This window comes from Neofelis nebulosa, chromosome 8 (assembly GCF_028018385.1).
Source record: "Neofelis nebulosa isolate mNeoNeb1 chromosome 8, mNeoNeb1.pri, whole genome shotgun sequence".
Classification (NCBI taxonomy): Eukaryota; Metazoa; Chordata; class Mammalia; order Carnivora; family Felidae; genus Neofelis; species Neofelis nebulosa.
This window is the reverse complement of record NC_080789.1, coordinates 66525726-66549205: the sequence shown is the minus strand read 5'-3', so window position 1 is coordinate 66549205 and position 23480 is coordinate 66525726. Positions and strand designations below refer to the sequence as shown.

At 47.8% G+C, this 23480-nt stretch overlaps 1 protein-coding gene across 3 annotated transcripts; it reads right to left on the bottom strand.

Moving 5' to 3' along the window:
• Positions 1 to 1771: 1771 nt before the first annotated feature.
• On the bottom strand, positions 1772 to 20752 carry ARF3 (ADP ribosylation factor 3). 3 transcript variants are annotated; one of them, XM_058742936.1, is made up of 6 exons: positions 20540 to 20752; positions 19294 to 19336; positions 6558 to 6798; positions 5638 to 5748; positions 5272 to 5396; positions 1772 to 4716 (listed from the first exon to the last, which is right to left on the bottom strand). In XM_058742936.1, exons 3-6 carry the CDS (start codon positions 6703 to 6705, stop codon positions 4555 to 4557), a joined length of 546 nt encoding a protein of 181 aa, XP_058598919.1. In that variant the 5' UTR covers positions 6706 to 6798; positions 19294 to 19336; positions 20540 to 20752; the 3' UTR covers positions 1772 to 4554. The 3 variants fall into 3 exon arrangements, with proteins under 3 accessions (XP_058598919.1, XP_058598918.1, XP_058598920.1); XM_058742935.1 differs by lacking the exon at positions 19294 to 19336 and having other exon boundaries at positions 20540 to 20751; XM_058742937.1 differs by lacking the exons at positions 19294 to 19336; positions 20540 to 20752 and adding an exon at positions 11060 to 11149.
• Between the last annotated feature and the right edge of the window lie 2728 nt (positions 20753 to 23480).

The window sequence follows — 23480 nt, the reverse complement described above, 5'->3', positions numbered from 1 at the left end:
CATTCTTAGTACTATGACTGCCTGCCCAAAGACACCACTCTGTGCACCAAGCAGTAGCAAAGGGGTATCCCCCAGTTATTCCCCAACTCTCACTACCCCAATGTACTGCACTATGGACATCCCAAAGGATTTCAAAGCATCCCAAAAATGGATTCCCAGGTCTATCCAGTGGTTTGACTTCCTTCTTAGAACAGGTCTGGAACCCTCACAAGTACTAAGTAAATACCTGTCGATGTTCTGCTCTGACCAATCTAGGCACTTGAACTGGAAGTGATAGCAGCGAATCCCTAGAGCCTTCAGACCTTATACCTCTAGTCCGAGAAACTCACACATACCCACACTCATTTTCCCTGCCGCTGACCCCAAACTCTGTAACGAGGAGGACAGTTCTGTCCACTCCAGCCTGACCAATCCAAAGCCTTCCACTTTCTCCAAGCTCATGTTGGAAGCTCCGTTACCCAGATCATTCTGAGGTAGACCCTGGGCGCAAGTCTGCCAAGCCATGACTGAAGAGCTACTCAAGTTCTGGGCAGATAAGGTTGCTATCTGTCCTAAGAGTTGGATGCCAAACACTTACTTTCCAGGTTAAGTCTCTCCCTCTTCCCCCCAACCCCTCTTGAAAGAAGCTGGAAGGTTTAAGCAACTGACACAAGAGGGTTCCCCCGCACCTCCCTTCTGGAATCTTAAATAGAGTACTGAGGGACAAAACAGATCAGGTCGTCCTCTTCAGGGGTCAAAGGACACCCACTGGCCTGCCATCCAGCTAAAGTCCTCTCTATTATCACGATCTTATGAGGGGTTGTTCTAGAAGGAACATACTTACAAATGTGCTCTTATCAGTAACATTGGTCACCAGGCAGAGCTTTTGAGGACCAGGGAGGTAACTGAATACAAATGATTTACTTCACACCGGCACTCAGGGCTCTCAAACTTACTATATGCCTAAAACCTGTCCCTTTCCCACAACACTTAAGAAAGTGGCCAGAGTGGGGATGGCCTGCCTAGCTCACTCAGATCTCACCCCCTAAAGAAAGGGGAGCACTATCTCTTTCTTTGCCTGGAGCCAGACAGTATTAGCAGGAGAGGAAGAGTAGTGACAGGAGTGGATTGGGAGGGCGGAGGCTTGTCCTTTCCCTCAAGACATTTGTGGAATCTCTGGATGAGGTTTGGCATCCTGACAATGGGGAACCACATGCCTGAGGCAGTGGTGATACAGGGCCACAGTTGTAAAGAGGATCAAGTTCCTTACACTATCCAGGCCTTTACCCTTCATGCTTACTCACTGCCAAAATCCAAAATTAGACGAGTGAGGGGACTCCAGTCTATGGATGAGGGGACCCTGTTCCAACTATAAGCACCTGATGCACAGGGCTCAGGAGATCTGAGAGTGGAGGCAGTCTGGGTCACTCTGAGTTCAGGGCCCTCTAGCCACTCAAGTCTCTAGTGTCTACCAGCGGTGATAAATAAAGCAAGGTACAGGATAAAACCCGTTACAACTAAGGAGCAAAGTCACAAAGGCCTCACACTCTGGTGCCCAATTCATTTACGCTCCTCTCTGGAGTATGATGGGAAGTAGTAAGCAGTGTAGAGATAAGCCTAAGTTCCTCAATAATCTCACTCTCCCCAGCCCCATCCCTGTCAAGTGTGCCCTTTACCCCTTTGCTGAGAGAAGGAGCAGTCTACAGAGAGGGACCAAAGACAGAAGTACCCTCACCATTAAACTACTGTCCCATGGCTGCTGCACATCAAGGATGAAGGTCTGCTCCAAAGCTGCATAAAACAAGTTTAATTTCCAACCAGGGTCACAGTCATCGCGTATCCCACATTTTGAGCAAGGAGAGAGAAGGTGAGTTATTAAACATATACAGTCTACATTCCAGAGGAGGAAAAAAGAAGAGAAAAACCAGTTCAGAACTGCAGTTACCACCATAACACCACAAAACAAACTTTGGGGGGGTGGGGGATTCTCCAGGGGGGAAGAGGCTATAACAAAGGAAAGCATAAAATTAAATCTCCCAGAGAAGAGTGTGGAAGGGAGCAAGCAAAAATGGAATGAAAAACCCAACCCAAAAAGAGCTTTTAGGTGAATGGGAATGTTGAAGAGACCACCCCTGCCAAGGGCCTGGCAGCCAGGGACACTACCAAGATCACTTACTGCCCCCTGCTGGATACATCCTTGAGGAGCACCAAGGCAACCTCCAAGGCTGCTTCCTAACGCTCAGGCCCGCTGGTCTCTGGAGCTCCCCAAAGCAAGGTAGGGGTGGGCCTAAAATGAGAAAAACCTATTTGGGACTGACATCTAACTAGGGAGAGTCAGACTGGGAGGCAGGAGAAGAGGCAAAATTCTCACCTACCGCAAAGATCAAGAGTGGGGAATCCTAAGTAGGAATGAAACAAGGAAAGGGGAGACGACAGCAGGCAACAGCAGTGAATGAGTTGAGAAGGCCAAGGAAAGAGTTCAGGAAGGGAGAGGAAACAGGAGCAGGAGCAAAAACATGAGGAAACTGAGGCAGAAGCAAAGAAAAGGGGTGGAGGGAAGCATCCATGGGGTTCATGGGAGTGAATATACATTAAAATGAAATAGAAGCTCCAGCACCCCTCTCCCCTCACCCCGCCACCAAACACACACACACACACACACACACACACACACACAGGCCTAGAGATCAAGAGACCTGCACACACCACACCCACTGCATCTTGGGTAAATAGTATATCACTAAGGAACTGGCACTGAGGGAGACACCCCTGGAACCTCTCTTTCACAGTTCAACCTGGGTCAGGGTGGGGATACTGATCTGCCTGTTGTAGACAAAGGTGGCAGGAAGCCTGGCCCCATGGGGTGGGGCTTGGGACACTCCTTCTGGGAAGGGGTCCCTCAGCCATGCTTGTCAGGGGGCCTGGGCCCTGACCTTAGCAGAAAGATTATGGATGGCTGTTCAGGAGCTCAGGGCGCAGCCAGCACACACAGGAGCCCACAGAAAAGCCACGGCTTCACAGAAACCGCAAAGTCAGGACCCAGGCCAGGACATCAGGGACAAGCGCCCCCTGTACACAGAGAGACGCAGTAGCAGCAGCAGCTTCTGAACAACTACCTAATTATGGTGGGAGGACTCTGAAGACCACTGCATCCCACCAGCACCAACAACTACTTCAGAGTTCTGTTTCCTCCACTCCAACCCTCAAATTGATTTATGGGAAGTGGGTGAAACGGGCAGGGAAAAACTGTTGGGATGGGAGTCAGGAGGGACAGCAGGATAGCCTGAGGGTCTAGAAACAGAATAGAAAATTTTCAGCCTTCAGCACATCCTGGACTAAAAAAAGAGTGAAGTAGAGAGAAGGGGAATTGAAACTGAGGTCTGCTATGTCACCCCCACTCCCTTGCTTCCCATTAAACCACCCAGCCAGCCCTGGTCAGGCCAGCAGGACTCCTAAAGTGAGGAAACTTCTGACAAAGGATAGATGAACCACCCAATCCCCAAGATCAGAAGATAAGGAAGGGGGGGGGCACACGGGAAGGCAGGAACAGGACTGATCCATGCCTCACCTCGTAACAACACAAAAGTATGAAGATGAAAAACCTGAGGCCCACCCCCCCAGTGCCCTTGGTCCCAAACATACCCCCATGGTCTTGCTCTCCCTATCTTCCCCACAAGCTCCTGAGGAACAGATCTAAGGATGAGGAGGAGGACCAGTTGAACACTGGGCTGGTAAGAGTGAGTGGGCTCCTCTCTTCTCCCCACTAACAAGGCAGGGCAGAATGGTATCTCCTTGGGAACAGTCATCTAGAGATAAACACCACCCCCCTGCCCTAAGCAGGAGAGAGAGGTACACTGGAAGATGGTGGTGGAAAATCCACCATCCATCCTATCATCCAGAAAAACCCACCTGCAGAGAAGAGAGGAACCAGCGCAAGTGGGACAGCCTTCCCTCTACCTTCTTCCCTTTATCTCATCAACATGGGAGAGGCAGATGATAGGCTAGAGCGGGCAGTGTCCTGGCTCCCAGCCTCGAGCTGCACTCCACCCCTCCACCCTTCCCCCGGCCCCTGCATATATATCTCTCTATACATGTATATACACGCGCACACATGCACGCACACACAGAGAGGCCCGTGCAATTTCCATGTAGAACGGGGAGAGGGTGGCAAAGGAAAGGAAGACGGGGAATAGGAGAAGGACCTGTGGGGAAAGGGAAGGGACTCAGATGCCAAGAGCACAGCAACCAGAGCCAAACGAAGCGAACGAAGAGAATACCCCACCCCACCTCCCAAACCCAAGGATGAGGGGGGCCACCCCATGAAACCATAACAATCTTGTTTTTGTTTTAAATCCGATAAATTGGAATGATTCATCATCAGGACAACAACTGGGGACTGGTCATGGACAGGGAAGAGGAGGGGAGGCAGGGGAGGCAAGGCTCTTGCTGGGCATGCGGACATGATACCCAGGGCCCTGGCCACACTGGCAACGGGAAGGAAGGGGCAGGACTGGGGTAGGGAGACAGTAGGTGTGTCAGGGGTGGGTGGGGTGGTCGAATAGGGCTGCCTGGCTCTCACTTCTTGTTTTTGAGCTGATTGGCCAGCCAGTCCAGGCCTTCGTACAGCCCGTCCCCGCTGGTGGCACAGGTGGCCTGAATGTACCAGTTGCGGTGACGCAGGGAATGCAGGCCCAACTTGTCTGTGATCTCGGCAGCGTTCATAGCATTAGGCAAATCCTGGAGCGCGAGGAAGACACACAAAAAGGAGCCTCAGGATCTTTCAAAGGCTTCTAGAGCACCCATCTACCAAAGAGATGTGTACCAGCACCCTCTCCTCCTCCTCCATTGTAGGAGCCAGAACAAGGTCCTAAGGAGCAGCTTTGGATTTAGTCATCCTAGAGCCATAGATTCAAGGCACTAAAGGTCATTCCACTGGGGAGCTGCAAACCAAATATGGGGTTGGTAGGGAAGTGGAGAGGTGATTCAGACTGGGCAAAGAATCATGTCTGTCTGACTGCAGGAGTGAGGGCAGTTCCACTAAAGTAGACATCAGGGAAGATGAAGGAGGGATTTGAGGTGATGTATCTACCACACCAAATCTCTGAGGACAGAAATGTTGCTAATTAAAGCTGGGTGGGGGACAAGAAGAGGAACGTAAAGAAGCCAGCTAATCGTATTTCCCACACTTCCAAAATTGAGAACACAGGGCTTCCCCTACGATAAGCCCCAAGGCTCATGATTTCTACAGCCAGGTTGTCATCTCTCAAATCCAGGGGTGGGGAGAAGTCTCACCTGTTTATTTGCAAAGACAAGGAGCACTGCATCCCGGAGTTCATCCTCTGCCAGCATCCTCATCAGTTCCTCCCGGGCCTCATTTACTCGCTCCCGATCATTGCTGTCGACCACAAATATCAACCCTAGGGAGGCAGAGCATGGGCTGCACAAGACAGCAGATGAACTCCCCCTCCCCGCACACACACCACCAAAAGACAACACCCTCCACATGCCCTCCAAATATTTGCTCCCTTTCCTCCTTTGTTCCCACCCCTAGGAGTTGCAGCCGGGCAAGAACTGGCTGCCCATAACCAAAAATGAAGGTCATTCCTTCTGCTCATACCCAACCAACCCGTGCCAACCTGGGCAATTCATATTCCATACCTTGGGTGTTCTGGAAGTAGTGTCTCCAGAGAGGCCGAATCTTGTCCTGGCCACCCACATCCCAAACTGTGAAGCTGATATTCTTGTACTCCACTGTCTCCACGTTGAACCCTTTGGAAAAAACAATGGCCACTTGGCCTCAAACACCAGGCCTGCAACAATACCCAGGTGGGTTCATTTCTGTTTCCCCCAGCCTGGCTATGATCCTAGCAAAGGAAACTAAGGCTTCCTCAGGCCTGGTATTCCCTGACCTAGTAGCCTAAAGGCCAAAAAGAGAAAAAGAGGAAGAGAATGAGAAGGGCCAGTCAGGAGGTTCACAATCGCCTGGGTAACATGAGCTAACCTTCTCCACTCATTCTCTCAGTCTTTGCCTCTCCCTCCTGCAAAGAAATGACTCAGCCCCATTCCTGTACCTCAGCCACCAGAGTCTGCCACAGCTAAGAAGTAGGGCCTGGGAAACACGGTGAAGAAAAAGTGAGCTATAGTCCTGGAGCCCCAAATGCAGAACCAATGGACAATGATGATCTGGAGCCCCATCAATAAGGCAAATTCTCTCCCTCCCACAGGCAGGTCTTAACCAGGATCAGGGCCACTGAGGATCTAAACCGAACCAACTCCTGGCCCCTGGCAGGAACATCAAAGCCTTTCACCCGCTTTCCAAACAACACAAAGAATAAACCAGCTCAGTGCCTCAGGGCGACTGTTCAGTGCCAGGCTTCGGAAGTTCCCGCATCAGAGAGGACCAGGGTAGGTGGGCAAACGGCAGCCCCAGCACCTGCTAGTAAGCCAAATAACCATCCTTCCCTGAATCCCCCCAAGTTGCATGGACTTGCCTGGTGGCCAGGTGGGGGATCTAGGAATAGGCCCCCTGCCTGGCTCAGCTGTTGGCATGAAAGCCTACATCTAAGCTGCACCCTTACCGATGGTGGGGATGGTAGTGACGATCTCCCCCAGTTTCAGCTTATACAGGATGGTGGTCTTTCCCGCAGCATCCAGGCCCACCATCAGGATACGCATCTCCTTCTTCCCAATCAGGCTCTTGAGAAGGTTTCCAAAGATATTACCCATGATCACAGCAACCACTTTCTGAGGACAGGCGGGCTCAAGTGGGGGCAGTGGCAGTCTGGTTTTGGCCTGGCCCCTGGTATGGAGAACTTGATCCTAGGCAAAGAAACATAAACTCATCACCACCATCTGCTAGTCAGGATTTCGTGCAAACGGGATTTGCCAAAGTCACGGCTGGAGTTCATGCCAAACCGAGAGCCTGAGAGGACTAGGAAGATCAAGTCCTACTCAGACACATCCTGAGTCTCTGGGAGCAGAGACAAAGCAGTGAACACTCAGGACCCCTGCTCTGCTAGTAATATACCCATGTGACTTTGGACGAGTTATTTCACCCATCCATATCTGCCCCTCTAAATGGAGGGGGTTGAACTAGATGACTTCTAGAGTCCCTTGAGTTCTGACACTCTATACCATATAAGGTCTTATGAGACCATGAATGCCCCTCCCTCCCTCAGCCTTATCCTGAGACTCCCGGAAAGGCTGGGAGAGGAGGGAGTGGAATGAGGAGTGGCTCTTTGTGACTCCTGACAAGGTTTGGGCTTGCCAGGTTCCCAAGGTCCAGGCTCTCTGCTCAAATCAAGGGACTCCACTTCTTCCCTTTCTCTACTTCTATAATTCCACCTTCCTTCCGCACACCAAAATCAATGAGGAAGAAATAAGAAAATAACACTCCCTAAAAGAGGCTGATCCTTTTCACTTTGTGAAGTGCCAGCTGCTCAAGTTGTTCCCGTTCATACAACCGTATGCCAAGCTGGGAGATGGGGTGGGGAGAGGCTCCCCCTCATTCCTCAGCCATTCCTAGGCTCCCCCTCATTCCTAGGCTCACTGTGGCCCATCCAAGGACAGCTTTTCTACATTCTCACCTGCAATGAGGCAGTCACCTCATTCCCTGCCTCTTCCCCCCACCCCCTTCAGTCTATTCTCCACATAGCCAGACTGCTTTTAAAACCAAAATCAGGTCATGCTGCTTCTCGGTTCAACCCTCTCTTGGCTTCGTATCTCCTTTTCAGTAAAACCCAAAGCCATACCGTGGCTTACAAGGTCCTGCATGATCTGCATTCCCCTGCTTCTGTTGTTAGATCCTCTACTGCTCTCCCTTTGGCTCACTCCACTTCAATTCCCCAACACCTTCTTGTCTCAAAGCTTTTGTACTTGCTCTTCATTCTGCCCTGAGTGCCGCTCTCCCAGATAACCTTCCCAGAGTACTCCCTCACTTCCTTTGGGCATCCATTTGAGTATCACCTTATCAAAGAGGCCTTCTACAACCACCAAAACATACACACATCACTCTCTACCCCATTTATCCCACTTCACTGTTCTTCATAGCATTTCTCAGCATCAGACACATCACACATTTGTTTCTTGCTGTTGTGTTTTTCTCCTTCTACAATGTCGGCTCTTTATTTTGTTCACTGCTGTGTTCCCGGTACCTTGACTAGTGCCTGGCACATAGCAGTGGAACAAATGAACTAAAATAGTAAGGTCTATAACTGGCCTTACTAGCAGCTCACTCAGATTGGAAGCTTATGCTTGGTACATACTAGGAACTTAGCAAATACCTGCTAAAAAAGTGAAGACGACAGCAGTAAGAACCACTATGAAGGTACAAAATGCCCATCCTCCCACCCTACTACCTATTGCCCCCAAAGACAAAATCAGAGTCACTCATTTTCTCTTCTTCCCTCCCTTCTCTATGCAACAGGACAGCCACAGAAATGCATCTTTGAAACAACAATGAAACAGGGGTTCAGAATCACCCATGCCAGCCAGTTCTCTGTGCCTGCAGGAGACATGCGTCAGCAGGCAGCTTATTCAGCAATCACCATATGCCAGCTGCTGGCATTCTCTATAGAGTCTGGGAACCAGAGGCACACACACACACACCCCAAACCCAGCAGGCGAAGGAACAGGTCAAGACAGAGTGCACCCAAACCCAAGAATGTGAAAGGTGGATGGGTAGGAATCCTATTTACAAGCTAAAGCATGGGGGGTTTAGTGGGAGTTTAGCTGTTTTCTCAAAAACTATTTAAGTTCTGTTTGTTTCCTACTCTCCTCAGTTTGCAGCAAATTCCAGACTAGCACAAAGGAGCCAGATCAACAGCCCCTGGAGACCAAAGTACTAGTTTGTCCAAAAAACAGAAACAATGAGTGCTTACGGAGTGTTTCATCTTCAAAGGCCTTCTCAGACATCCACTAATGAGCCAGGCGTGGTGCTCCTGGTAGGTTCCTCAGATGAGCCCTGCCCCTGACCCAAAGGGCTCACACCCCAGAGAGAGGACCTGGCTCAACTTTAGGGCTCAACTTCAGCCAAGTCGCCCACTAGCCATCGTCCCTGCCCATCCTGCCTCAACCCACCCAGGCAGACAGATCCCAGAGGATCCCTGAGGCAGGAGGGGACATCTGCCCAACTAATAAGATTAGATTCCATCAACCCCAGCAATCTGTAGTAGTCAGATTTCCCGTCCTGCCACCATCACCTACAGAAATTTAAATCTTCCCCAAGTCTTCCTAGTTTTATATCTTGTCTCCTGCTCAGGTGTCCTTTTCTCCAGCTCCAGATGATACTTTCCTTTAAGACTTTGGTAATAGGCTTCGGCCCAGATTCTGTATTAAATTTATGCCACACATTTATCTTGCTGTCCTTCGTGAATGAAATTATTGCTGAGTAAATGATTATCAACTGTGAGTACAGCAGTGACTGAAAAATACCCCTTGCCCCCAAACATGCAAACCTTGTACTTTGGTTTGCTTCTTTGCTAAGCTAGCATGCTAATGTCTTGGTTCAAAAGCTAATCCCAGTGTTACACTTATTTCTATTTCCTGGTATGTCCCTGAATCATCTGAACCACTCAAGTGGCACTTACTAACTTGTGGAGTTTTTTCCTCTTTATAAGTCTGTATATTTACCGTCTCTCCAGCTTAACTGTATTCTCCATGGGCAGGGACTATGCCTTTTATTTTGGATCCGTCCCACTCCCAGTGCCAATTCCACTATATGAGTTCAATCAAGCACATGGGCCAATTTAAGCCTCATCTGAGGTTGTTCTTATATCATTTCCTCTGCCCTAGCAGCACTTGGTATCTTTGTGTAATGCACCGATGGTTTCTTAGATATCCTGTCAATTCTTGGCCATTCTCCACAATACCTGACCCAAAGACTGGTTTGGAAACACCCCAAAAAGACTAGAAGACTAAAATTGGTGGAATTTTCTCTTGCCGCTTAATACACAATGTGGCAGATGGATAACTGATGAAATGCCCAAGGAGTTACCACATGTCCTCTGGGGGGAAGCCCAGGGCCTTGACATTAGTGGAAATTATGGCTCCTCTTTAATATAATCAAGAGCTTGGGGCGCCTGGGTGGCGCAGTCGGTTAAGCGTCCGACTTCAGCCAGGTCACGATCTCGCGGTCCGTGAGTTCGAGCCCCGCGTCAGGCTCTGGGCTGATGGCTCGGAGCCTGGAGCCTGTTTCCGATTCTGTGTCTCCCTCTCTCTCTGCCCCTCCCCCGTTCATGCTCTGTCTCTCTCTGTCCCAAAAATAAATAAAAAACGTTAAAAAAAAAAAAATATATATATATATATATATATAATCAAGAGCTTGACTCAGATGAGCATTTCAAAGTGGGTATTGGTTTTCTTGATCTGTCCCTATTACCAGACAGCTTGATGCCCCTACCATGAGGATGGTGGCAACTTTCAGCTTTGTGCCACGAACACAAATCTTGGTCTATACAGCTGATTCTCACTTTCACCATAATGCATTCCTAGAAAAAGCTCTGGGAGGCAGAATGGCAAAAAAGAAAAAAACAAAAAACAAAAAACAAACCATAAACCCTGGATTGTTTCCCTAGGTACTCTGCAGCCTATAGTTACTCTCTTTTACCACAGATGGCACTCCTGTGTTCACAGGGCAAAATGCCAGGGTTCCATGGGCTGTTAGAAACCAGGAATCAGCAGTTAAAACTAAAGGTGAGTGGCTTAGGATAAAAAATGGAATAAAGTAATATCTCTAGTATTAAAAATTATATCTCAACATTCTATTTTACAATCACAAACTTTGTTATCAGTGGTACAAACAACAAGAAGAGCTCTAAAAAAATGTGTTCCAGGACAATCTGTCTGGGACACTGCAGGAGTTCAATCAAGCATACTGCCTGATTTAAGCCTCATTTGAGGATGTCCTCACTGAGGGCTACTTACGGCCCCCAAGCCCATCCTTCCACCCCCCCAGGAGAGGCAGGCTGTTGCTGAAACTGCTCAGCCATCTTGGCTTGTGTGTGTTGCAGGAACATTCTTGCCTCACTCTCCAAGTGATACTGAGAGTCACAGCTCGGTCTGCCGCACACACTCCCCTCACCTGACTCCTGTGGCTGACTCAGGCTTGCGTCGTAAGACACCTCCGAGGGGACTTCTGGTCTGGCACCACCTCCTCCTCTTCAGGCTACATGATGGGTCCGAGGAAAGGAAAACCAAAGTCTGCTGCCAAGCAGGGTGCACTAAAAGCAGCTTTGCTCCCAGACGATTTTCACATTGAGATATCACTAATAGAGATGCTATTTTTAGCAAAGCCAATGGAGCAGACCAATAAAATTTAAGGAAACAAAAGCAGGGTCCGCCTGTATTTAGCTTCCTTAGCACAGCTGGCTTGTGACCTCTATAAGCTTTCCAAGTTTTTGTCTCAAGAGCACTATAATCACAAGCACACAAGAACTCCTAGATTAGTATCTCAATGACTTCTACTGGACTCAGAGATTTCCCAAAGCCAAGAAATAGCTTCAGATGTCAGCTTCCATCCATTCATTAAGCATTTATTGAGTATATGGAACTAGGGATACAGAGAGGAAGACAGCTTCTGCCTTCATGAAACTGTCATGGGAAAGGAAAACTAGCAAACCCAGGATTACAAAACAGCATGAGGGTAAGAATGAGAGAAGCACATAGTATTATGGGGACAGAAAGCTGGAGCAGCTAATCAAAACAGGGGTAAAGGGCGATTCTCTGATTCTCAGGTCACACCTGAGCTGACTCCTAAAGGAAGAATAGGAAGTAATTAAACAATAAAGAGGGAGACGGAACAGCACGTCAAAGACGTAAAGACTTGAGTTAGAGACAGCACTTTTTACTAGACAAAGCCAGGTGCATCTGAGAGGCAGATTATTTGGATATCACATAGTGGGTAGAAGAAAGTGATGACTCTGGAGGTAAGCAGGGGCTAGATCATGAAGGGCCTTAAAGGCCATATTGAATAACATGATCAAGTATATGCTTTAGAAAGACCATTCTGGGTGTGCCTGGCTCAGTCAGCAGAGGATGCAACTCTTGATCTCAGGGTCAGGAGTTCAAGCCCCATGTTAGACGTAAAGCTTACTTTCCAAAAAAAAAAAAAAAAGACCATTCTGGCAATAGTTTAGGGTATAAATTAAAAAGAGAAAAGACTTGGGGCGTCTGGGTGGCTCAGTCAGTTAAGCATCCGACTTCGACTCGGCTCATGATCTCGCAGTTTGTGAGTTCGAGCCTCGCATTGGGCTCTGTGCTGACAGCTCAGAGCCTGGAGCCTGCTTTGGATTCTGTGTCTCCTCCTCTCTCTGCCCCTCCCATGCTCATGCTCTGTCTTTCAATAATAAATTTAAAAAACGTTAAAAAATAAAGAGAAAAGACTTGAGACAGAAAGACCATGTGGGAGGTACGGTAATACTGCTGACAAATCAAAACTTCTGAACCAGAGGTGGCAATAAAAAGGAGAGGACAGATTTGAAACATCAAAATCGTAGAATCCACAGGATTTAATGACTGATTGTTAAGTGACTGGGTGATCTGGTGAGACTTCTTCAGACAAGAAATACAAGAGAAACAGATCTGAGATTGAAGGTGTTTTTAGAATAAAGTTTGATTTTGAGGTGCTAAGTTGATTTTCAGGAGAAAAGTTAGGCTGGGTATTTGAGAATCATCTGCAGAGATGGTAACTGAAGCTGTAAGAGAAACTAAGATCCAGGATGACAGGAGTTACTGGCTATCTACCCAAACAGTTATTCTTCCTCTTCTTTCTTCTAACAGAAGACCTAATTTGTTCAGATGTTGGGGTTGGGGGTATAAAGATACCTTTCCCCAACTCTAGGGTAGGAAAAGTGATCAGCCTAAGGGATATAGGCATTTCATTTCCCCTGCCAGTGACTGAGTCACGAATGGTTATATGCTAATTCTAGCCAATAAGACATGGGGAATGTCTGTTGGGAGCATCCAGGAAAGTTTTCCTCAATCTTAAAAAAAAAAAAAGACATATGCTTGGGGCACCTATGTGGCTCAGTCAGTTAAGCGTCCAATTCTCAATTTCAGCTCAAATCATGATCTCACAGTTTGTGAATTCAAGCCCCACATCAGGCTCTGCACTGGTGGTTGGAGCCTGCCTGGGATTCTCTATCTCCCTCCCTGGCTTATGTTTGTCTCTGTCTCCCTCCCTCTCTCTCTCTCTCCCCCACCCTTCCTCCCTCCCTCGAAATAAATAAATAGACTTTATTTTAAAAAAAAACAAAAAACATATGGCAACATTCTCTTCTCCAGCCTTTAGGCTCCAGGCTCTGAGCTGTCAGCACAGAGCCCGACGCAGGGCTTGAACTCACCAACTGTGAGATCATGACCTCAGCCGAAGTTGGATGCTTAACTGACTGAGCCACCCAGGCGCCCCAATCTAGCCTATAGATGTTGACATAGAAGGATGAGATGCTGAGAACACGAAGGCACAGACATAAGAACTCTAGGCTGTCAGAGCAGAAAAATGAAGAAAATCTGCATTCTTAATGACCCTGCCAAGCTGGTAGATTAAAAAGAGAAGTGTTGTAACCCTACATTTCTTCGTGTGTGTATAGAGAGCAATACACATAACACAATTTACCATTTTGACCATTAAGTGCACAGTTCAATGGCATTAAATACATTCACACGTGTGCACCACCATCTATCTTCAGAACATTTTCATATTCCCAAATTTAAGCTCTGTAACTTAAATAATAACCGCCACTTCCCCTACCTCCAGCTCCTGGCAACCACCATTCTACATTTGTCTATGGATTTGACTGTTCTAGATGCTTCATACACATAGAATCATACACTTTTATTCCTTTGTGTCTGGTTTATTTCACCTAGACTTCAAGATATACGCTTTAATAAATTCACTTACTGTTTAAGCCACACGTGTGTGTTCTGTCTTTTGCAACTGATGCTACTCTAACTGTATATCTAGGGAGAGTGTGTACAGTGGGACAGGAAAAAAAGGCCAAAGGCAAAAACCTGGGGCATGTCAACATTTAAAGCACTGGGCAAAAACAGAAGCCAGGAAAGAGAGTAAGAAGGTACCAGAGGGGCCCAAAGGAAGTCAAGACAGTAAAAAACATTTTAAAAAAAGGAAGGAGGGTCAAAGGCTTTAGAAATGTCAAATTAAGATAAGGCCTGAAAGATACCTATTGAACTTAGCTATTAGACAATTGATGATATTGTTACAAATTAAAACATACCTAACTAAAATTAGGTTCCACTTAACAGTTGTTTAGGCTCAGGCCGGAATCATTATGCCAGTTTCCCTTCTAGTCTGAGAAGATGACTCCAATATAGAACCTCAAAGAAGGCCACATTATCAAGTAAAGATCCTAAATTGCCCCTGTCTGATTAGAAAGACCCAAACACCTGGGAAGGGCCTGGCTCTTCCCATGCACAAACCTCAGCAAGTCAGAACAGAGAATCAGGTCTGTTTCAGAATACATGACTTAGCCACATAAAACAGTGACCAGATAAAAACCAGACTCATTTGTTTCTTTGGAACATTCTGTGGCACTGCCCTCTAACCAAAGCTATCAGCTTGCCCTATTCTTCGAATCTGACCAGCTTACAACTGTTCCATCGCCTGATACTCCATGGCTGTTCCAATGCCTACATCTATACAATGTCTTAGCTATTCAGAACACTATGCTTTCTTAATTATAGCATCACTGAAATTCCATGAGTAGTCAGCCTAAAGCCCTAATAAACCTTTGCCCCAATTTGGTCCCACTTCACAAGTCAAAACGGAGCTGTTGTGAACAGATGAAACAGGAAGCCATGGTTTGACAAGGCCCATCATTACAGAGCAGTCTAAGGATTCAGAAAACAGGGAACAACTAGCTTGGGGAGTAAGAGCCATCTGATCCTTTAGCACCACAAATACATGTCTACTCTAGGACTTACCACAGTATGTTTTATTTACATTTGCCTATTTTGCTTTCCAGAGCTGGAAATAATGTGCCTTTAATGCATAACAGGTCTGCCATACATCCCATCAGACTGGATGGCTAGGCAGAGATTAAGATGGCTAGAATTCAAGGGCCAGTCACCTCAGCTTGTAAGCACCATGTCTCACTATTACCATTTTCTATGTATGCCATGATAAGAAAAGATTGGGGAAATATTTTACCAAACCATGAGCCCCTTGCTAACAGGGACCATGCCTTATTCATGTTTCATGTCCCCAACACCATGATTAATCTGTGGCTAGTGACTAACATTCTTGCTTTTGAGGAGTCTGGTTCTAACGATGGTGGTGAAACATTTCTGAGGTTGAGGAAGACTATTCTATAGGTGATCCCTGATCCTCTTCCTGTATCTGACAAACTCGAGAAGTAGTTGCTACATTTTCAGAACCCTAAGGTTCCTTGGGTGGGATTCACAGGCTTCTGGGTGGGGGTGGGGGGAACCACATGAGAGGCTCTAATTATGCTCCATGACTCTACACCACCACCAGAGCAGCTCCACTTAAAAAAAAAAATTCTTAATGTTTCTTATTTTTGAGAGAGAGAGAGAGAGAGAGAGAGAGAGAGAGAGAGAAGGCAGGGGAGGGGCAGAGAGAAAGGGAGACACAGAATCCGAAGCAGGCTCCAGGCTCTGAGCTGTCAGCACAGAGCCTGACGTGGGGCTCGAATTCAAGGACCACGAGATCATGACCTGAGCCGAAGTTGGCAGCCCAACCGACTGAGCCACCCAGGCGCCCCTAGAGCAGCTTCATTTTTATCCATTAAATGTATTAGACTTCAAGTAAGATTTTATACAAGGTAACGTTCTATTGCTTTTAACAAAAAAAGAGGAAAGGGTCAAAAACCATCGCAATGAAGGGGCACCTGAGTGGCTCAGTTGGTTAAGGGTCCAGCTTCAGCTCAGGTCATGATCTCACAGTTAATGAGTTCAGGCCCAATGTCGGGCTCTGTTCTGACAGTTTGGAGCCTGGAGCCTGGTTCCGATTCTGTCTCCCTCTCTCTCTGCCCCTCCCCTGTTTGTGCTCTGTCTCTCTCTCTCTCAAAAATAAATAAACATGAAAAAAAATTGAAAAAAAAAAAAAAAAAAAACCATCGCAACGGAGAGCAAACGTTCTCCTGCAGCCTAAATTATGTTTCATTTCACATTTAAATTATTTAAGTTTAAACATCCATGCTTGGGGCACCTGGGTGGCTCAGTTGGTTAAGCATCTAACTTTGGCTCAGGTGATGATCTCATAATTCATGAGCTCGAGCCCCGCATCGGACTCTGTGCTGACAGCTTGGAGTCTGGAGCCTGCTTTGGACTCTGTGTCTCCCTCTTTCTCTGCCCCTCCCCCACTCATACTCTGTCTCTCTTGCTCTCTAAAAAATAAACATTAAAAACTTTTTTAAACATCCATGCTTGACACTCACAAAGGAAGCGTCATACGAGGCTCTCATCAGTAACGGAAGAGCTAAAAGGTATGATGAGATATGCTACACCCCATCATCTCACCTTTCTTCAGGAATATGGTGATAATGGTAGATCCCTGAAATCCTGAGCCATGTCCCTTCTGGTCCTTTGAGAAGTCCAATGCAAAGCTTTTACATGTTCACGGAATCCCTACCTCAGTCAGTTCCTACCTAGTCTATAATACAAACCTTCAAACATTTGTGGAACTCCTTCTAAATGTTCCCCATGTTTTTTCACTATCAAAAAGCTTTACTAGCACTCTACCTATAACTGCAACAGATGTTGAAAATGTACAGCAAATAGAATTACATAGATATCACAACTCTGGACCTCAATACAGTACATTCTGAAACGTACTCAGAAGTAGACATTTAAAGGAGACCCTGAAACGAATGGCCCAGGGGCGCTTGGGTGGCTCAGTAGGTTGAGTGTCTGACTTCCACTCAGGTCATGATCTCCTGGTTCGCAGGTTCAAGCCCCATGTTGGGCTCTGTGCTGACAGCTTGGAGCCTGGAGTCTGCTTCGAATTCTGTGTCTCCCTCTCTCTCTCTCTGCCCCTCTCCCGCTCACACTGTCTCTCAAAAATAAATAAACATTAAAAAAATTTTTTAAAGAAAAAAGTGGCCCAGGAAATGGAGGATGCTGAAATACTGAGCCCTAAAATAAAGGGACCCTGAAATCTAAATCACTGACCTAGGTCAACGAGAGTGCTCTTTTATCAGAGTCGACCATTACTTCAATCATGCTTTTTTTTTTTTTTTTAATGTTTATTTATTTTGAGAGAGAAGAGAACACTCAAGCGGGGGAGGACAGAAAGAGAGGGAGAGAGAGAATCCCAAGCAGGCTCCGTAATAACAGTGCAAAGCCTGATGTGGGGCTCGATCTCACGAACTTTGAGATCATGACCTGAGTCAGACTCTTAACTGACTGAGCCATCCAGGCACCCCATGCTGACTTTTCTAACATGAACACTATTCTTGAGCCTCCACATCCTCACCCTGCATCCAAGTTGATGGTTCAGGCCCCTGCCTTGCTCCAGCTTCACCTCCCACTCGGGCAGCAGGAGCTGCCTGTGTAAGGCTGATGCTGAAAAAAGATTTTATTGCTCATAAGCCTACAACCAGCAAAGAAAGTCATGGTAACAATCATCCCTCTACAGAGGCGGCAAGTCGTTCTTGTGTCAACCTTCTCTAAGGCAGCCCTGAGTGCTCATATTATTATTACTATTATGATGATGATAATTCGTAGCAACTAATTTTTTTTTTTAATTTTTTTTCAACGTTTTTTATTTATTTTTGGGACAGAGAGAGACAGAGCATGAACGGGGGAGGTGCAGAGAGAGGGAGACACAGAATGGGAAACAGGCTCCAGGCTCCGAGCCATCAGCCCAGAGCCTGACGCGGGGCTCAAACTCACGGACCGCGAGATCGTGACCTGGCTGAAGTCGGACGCTTAACCGACTGCGCCACCCAGGCGCCCCGTAGCAACTAATATTTATTTGAAACTTACCATGCTTTGCATGAAACTGAGTGCTTTACACTCAGTTATCTCATTTAATTCTCATGCCTATATTATGAAGGTACTATCACTGTCATGCTCTTCACTGATGAGGAAAATGAGGAATAAGAAAGGACAAGTAATTTCACCGAAATTATATACAACTAGTAATTAGCAGAGGCAGTATTTGAACCCAATTTTGTCTAATTCCAAGGACCACACTCTCAATTACCACACCATTTTGCCTCTAAATTGACCTGCAACAAAAATGGTGAGGAGAAAAAAAAAAAAAAAAAAAAAATGGTGAGGAGAACCAAACACAGTGAGATGCTTTGAGTCTCCGGCTGCTTGGCAGCCATTTCTAAAGGTGTACAGACAAGCAGATTCCACAATTTCCCTATTATTTACTCGGCTTTAACAAAACTGGTTTTAAAGAAGTTCCTCCTTTTAAGCAACAAATCCCACCCACTATCCTCTGAGTCCATTTCCTCTTGACTCAGTGGAAAAGAGAGTAGCAGAGATGAACACGCACAATATGACCCTCTGTGCACTTAAGACTTCACTTCCACTCTTTCCAGCCTGCTGTCCTCCCTCCTTTATACTTGCATTCAGTTTAATAATAGCAGCTACCATTCACTGCCACCACTTCTGTGCCAGGCACCACACCACAGATACTGGCTCCCTCCTCCATAATCTCCAGAATTCCAATTTTGACTTAACATTTAACGGAGACCCCTTTAGCCCACATAGAGAAGCAGGGGATCTGAGATTTCAGATAAATAATGACTTAGTGTTCTGGTAATATTTTTCTTTTTGGGTCTTAGTTTCCAGTATCCAGGCCTGTTTTGTGCCTCTTAGGAAGGTGGAGAGACTCAGACTTAATTACAATGGCTAAGGGCTTTTGTACCCTCATTCAGCTTTCCCCAGGCACTCTCCCTGAGAGTCAAGTCATCTCTTTCTCTTTCCTTAAACTGTAATCAGAAAGCTTGTTGAGTTCTATCCATTCACATCCCATATACATCATGAGTGTCTACTGTTTGCATGGGCATCGTGGGTGACACAACATGAGATCCAATCCCTGCAACTGAAATGTTTCTTCTCTTTGGAAAAACAAGACACACATAAATGTTGACGGTGCAAGGTAATAATTCTATGCTGGGAAGCAGGAGGCACGTAAATATGTGATACATGGGGGCCCTTCCCAGCTAAATCCAAGGTCATTGATTCATTCTGTGAAAAAGTGACCTCTGTGGATCAGCTTCTTTCTTAAAATGAGCTTTTAGAGACACGTTATTCAAACTCAGGTCTAATGGGCAATAACCAATTCACTGCTCCCTTCCAATCATACCAAGTGGAGACACTTACCCCAAGAAGCTCAAGACAAAATGGCAGCAAAGCTGGTCACCACCTGATTAAGGAACAAGGGGAGAAAAGTAGGCAGAGACTAGATTCTGTCCTGTTGCACTGACCCACGCAATCAGACTCCTGCAGCAGATCTCCTACCAATAAAACTTTCATGCCATAGACCAGGGGTGACCCAATCCAACAGCAGCAGAGACAGGTTTTGAGTTACGCTTCTCCCTCAACCGGATGACCTCACTATTTCTTCTCACTCCTGACCACATACCACACTCCTCCGGGCCTGGCCAGAATGAGACCGGCAGTAATACAACCCAAAAAGAAGGGAACTCCCCCAAGAGAGGAGCTACCACTTTGCTATTCAAGTGGCTAGGTTTAACCGGGAACTCCACCTCCCCCTCCTTCCCTCAAACATTGGTGTAAGCAATGGCTCCATTTTCTGTTCCGGGAATCCTGGTACTTCCTAAAGAAAGCAAGCGGATTGGAAGACACAAACTCAGAGCCAGCGACAAGCTGCTCCCTCCTCCTGTGAGACCGCCCCCGCTTTGCCTGGGGGAGGAAGGCACCACCTCTCCTCTCCAAGCAAGATCAGATGCCCCCTCCCCCTTCTCCTGCCTTTTCTCCTCCCGCTCCCCACCTGCTGCCCTCTTCCCAACGTGTGGTTCCCAAGACCCAAAAGCGCAACCTTTAGCAGAATAGTGCCCCCGGGGTGCCCCAGTAGCTTGCCTTGTCACCTAATCCCTAAACCCCCTACGCACCCCTGCCCCATGATGGGAGTAGAGGGTGTCACCGCAGCAAGGCTCTGGTCTCCTAGTGCTAAGGTGGAGCGGGAGAGAAGATAGGAAAAAGAGGCATTCCCTAGCCCTTTTAACAGAAAAAGGATACAAAACAGTCATCACCGCCCCCGCACCACCTCTTTATGGACTGTTTTCCTCCACCTCAACCCCGACCCCTCGTAAGCCCACCTCCTGCAGGCGAGGAGAACCTAACTGCAGCCCGGGTCGCCCCCGCGTGCGAGGCAGAGGCACAAATTCGTGTGCGCCCCCCACCCCCACCCCAGCTCCGCGTCCTTCAAATGCGGGGGCAGGCGAGAGACTGGCCCGGCACCCCCTCTCCGAGCTCTCCGGTGGGAAAGACCACACCGCTCCTGCCCGGCAATGCCTGGGGCGGGGGGAGGGGGGGGTCTATCTCCTCAGCCCCCACCCCGAGCCTCTCCTCTACGCGGACCCGCCTTCCTTCCCCAGCCCCTCACCTGTTCCTGCTCCCAGCTCCGCCGCTGCGGCCGCCGCCTCCGCCCCCGCAGGTTCCGCTCGGCACTGGTTCCGCTCCCTCCGACTCCCCCAAGCCGATTTCGGCACCACTGCTCCCCTGGCCCCGCTCCCTGGCTCCCTCCTTCCTTTCCTCCACCTAGCACCGGAAGCCGCGACGGCGACGGGAGCTGTGCGGCGCACCCCCACCCCCAGACCGGGATACTTCCCACCTCCCCGATCGCGCGAGAACTGCGCGGTAGCGTGCGGCAGTTCTCGCGAGATCCATCACCATGGCAGCGGCTGCAGCAGAGGCAACCGGGTGCTGGAGCTGAACCTGGGCGGGGGCCGATGTGGGGGCTGCAGGCTGAGGGTGGCGGAGGCGGGAGCCGGAAAGTGGGGATGAAGCAGTGGGGACTGAGGTGAGAATCCCAAGCTCCAGGGTCATTCCTGGAATTTAAGGACTGGAGCGGCGTGCTGGCCACACTGGAGAGGGTTTGGGCGGAGAGGCAAAGCCAGGAGCAGGGTATGATTGAACAGTCCTTGCTATGGCTCACCTTACTCTTCTAGACAACATCTTTTCCACACCTTTTTTTTTTTTTTTTTTCAATTCCGCTGCTCCAGAGTTCCCTCAGAACACATCTTTTATTTCTTTTTTTTAAATTTTTTTTTTCAACGTTTTTTATTTTTATTTTTGGGACAGAGAGAGACAGAGCATGAACGGGGGAGGGGCAGAGAGAGAGGGAGACACAGAATCGGAAACAGGCTCCAGGCTCCGAGCCATCGGCCCAGAGCCTGACGCGGGGCTCGAACTCACGGACCGCGAGATCGTGACCTGGCTGAAGTCGGACGCTTAACCGACTGCGCCACCCAGGCGCCCCAACATCTTTTATTTCTTAACCCTGGTTAGCTGCAACTCCCTGAGAGCCCTCGCTGCATCAGTGTTGCTACTCACTACACCTAAGACTAGGTTACTCAGGGGTCTGAATCAGGAGATCCTTTCCCATGGCGAAGAGGAGAGAGAGTGATGAATTTAAGAGACCGAAGGAAACAATTGGACTCTGGACCAGTTAGGAGGTTGGAAAGTGAAAGACAACCCGTGGAAGCCTAATATTCAGAGGCGTGGTTTGAGGATGTGTGACTAGATGACTATGAATTTTAGTATCCCAAGGAAAGTGAGGGACTTTGCACCCATGTTTCTCCACTCGTGCCCACCTCCACTTCCTTTACACTCATTTCTGCACCTGATCTAGACACGCAAAGCTGCCTTGGAACAGTCTCTGCTGTGCGAGAAGAAGAGCACTAGTAATGCTAAGAACAAAAGAAGGTTCTTTAAGTGTCCTCTCCCCTCATTTATAGCAGTATAAGGGAACACATAGCTGTTCCCTAAGGCTTGAGCCAAAATTGTTGCTTTTCTGGATTTTTTCTTTCTTTCTTTCTTTTTTTTTGCCTTGTTTCCTGTCGCTTTCCAAGAAGAGCTAGGTTGGTAGATAGCCACACTTGTCCCCATCTATTCCTGGTGTGTACATTCCCTACTCTTCCTCTTACCCCAGTCTGTTTTCTCTCTTATTTTAACGTGGAGAATAGCATGACCCTAGAACGTGAAGCCGAGATGGCCCTAATCTAAGGTGGTGAGGGATGAGCTGGATAACAAGGAGCACGTTCATAACAAAGAGAGTTGTATCTGTCCTGGGCTGTTGCTATTAAGGGCCTTTGCCCTGCTAAGCTCTGTGTTGTAAATGGCAGAAGACTCCTTCAGTTTTCTTGCATGCTCGTAGATTAGGCCCTGTGATACCTCCCCATGACTATTCTTTCCATTTCTTTTCCTAAAATTTTCCCCCCACCAAGTTATGCCCCACACTGACCACTAAAAATAATACTCTGCACCCCCCTCCCCTTCACTAGTGCCCCAACGACACCAACATGCCTTGTGAGACTCTGACAGGAGGTACAAATTCAGTGTCCCTGCCCAAGACTTCAGATCCTCTCCAGGTTGGGTTCCAGGTGTGACCGAGGATGGAAATACTGACAGTCTAATATGGTTAGCAGCAAGTACCATGGCATTTGAGTCAGAACTGATGAATGGGACTGGAGAATCTCCCAGCCTTCACCTGTCTGGAGTCTGGAGTCTGCTGCAGCATCACTGGGTGCTTCCCGTGGAGCAAACAGGAGCAGAGACAGAAGGGGTGCTGCCTAGCTGGCAACTAGCCAGCAACTGCCACTCCCCAGCTTCCCAACCACATGAAAGGCTACAGAGAAGAGCTCATCCAGAGCTGAAGGAGGCCAAGAGGCCTGACTTACAGTTCATCAGTCCTTCTCCCTCCCTCTGACTGCAAGTGGAGTTAAGTAAAAGCTGAAATTGTAGCCACCCACTCTGTGGGTTGCACACTCCCACTCTCGTCACTGACCCCAGACCTGGGTCTGAGCCCAGCGCGTGTGCCGGGAGCAGGGGGGGGGGGGGGGTTGGCCTTGCTGACAAAATCCAGTTGGAATTTCTCAAGGTTGTGGTTTGGGGCTTAAGTTTGCCACAGAGTGTGTCTGACGAAAGAGAAAGCTAGAAAGAGAGGGAGCCAAAGGGAATACAGAGGAAGGAAACAGGAAAAAGATGAAATATTCTTTCTGTAATACCATTGGAGATTCTCCTCCCCCTTCCTAAGTGTGAGAAATTCCCATTCTGGATGTTCCTTATCATTATTCTCTCTCATATCCTATTCTAGATACACCCCCTCTTCCCCACTCCCCCGTACACACCAGGCTCAGTCAGTGACTGAAGTGGGATAAGACATCTTACTGCTTCCATCAAATTTCCAAGCCCAGAGTTCTCAAGTGGAAATTCAAGGACATAAAATTTTGCCATAGAGTACTGCCCTAACCCAACATTCCTCAAAATGTCCTTGCTATCCCAGTAGCAAAATCACCTGTTTTTTGAGGGTAATTTGGGTAGCA

Coding starts and splice junctions, on each gene's coding strand:
- ARF3 (XM_058742936.1), bottom strand. CDS start 6,705: ATGGGTAATATCTTTGGAAACCTTCTCAAGAGCCTGATTGGGAAGAAG. Junction 5,749..6,557: donor CACTACCATCCCCACCATCG/GTAAGGGTGCAG, acceptor TTTTTTCCAAAG/GGTTCAACGTGGAGACAGTG. Junction 4,717..5,271: donor TTGTCTTTGCAAATAAACAG/GTGAGACTTCTC, acceptor CTCGCGCTCCAG/GATTTGCCTAATGCTATGAA.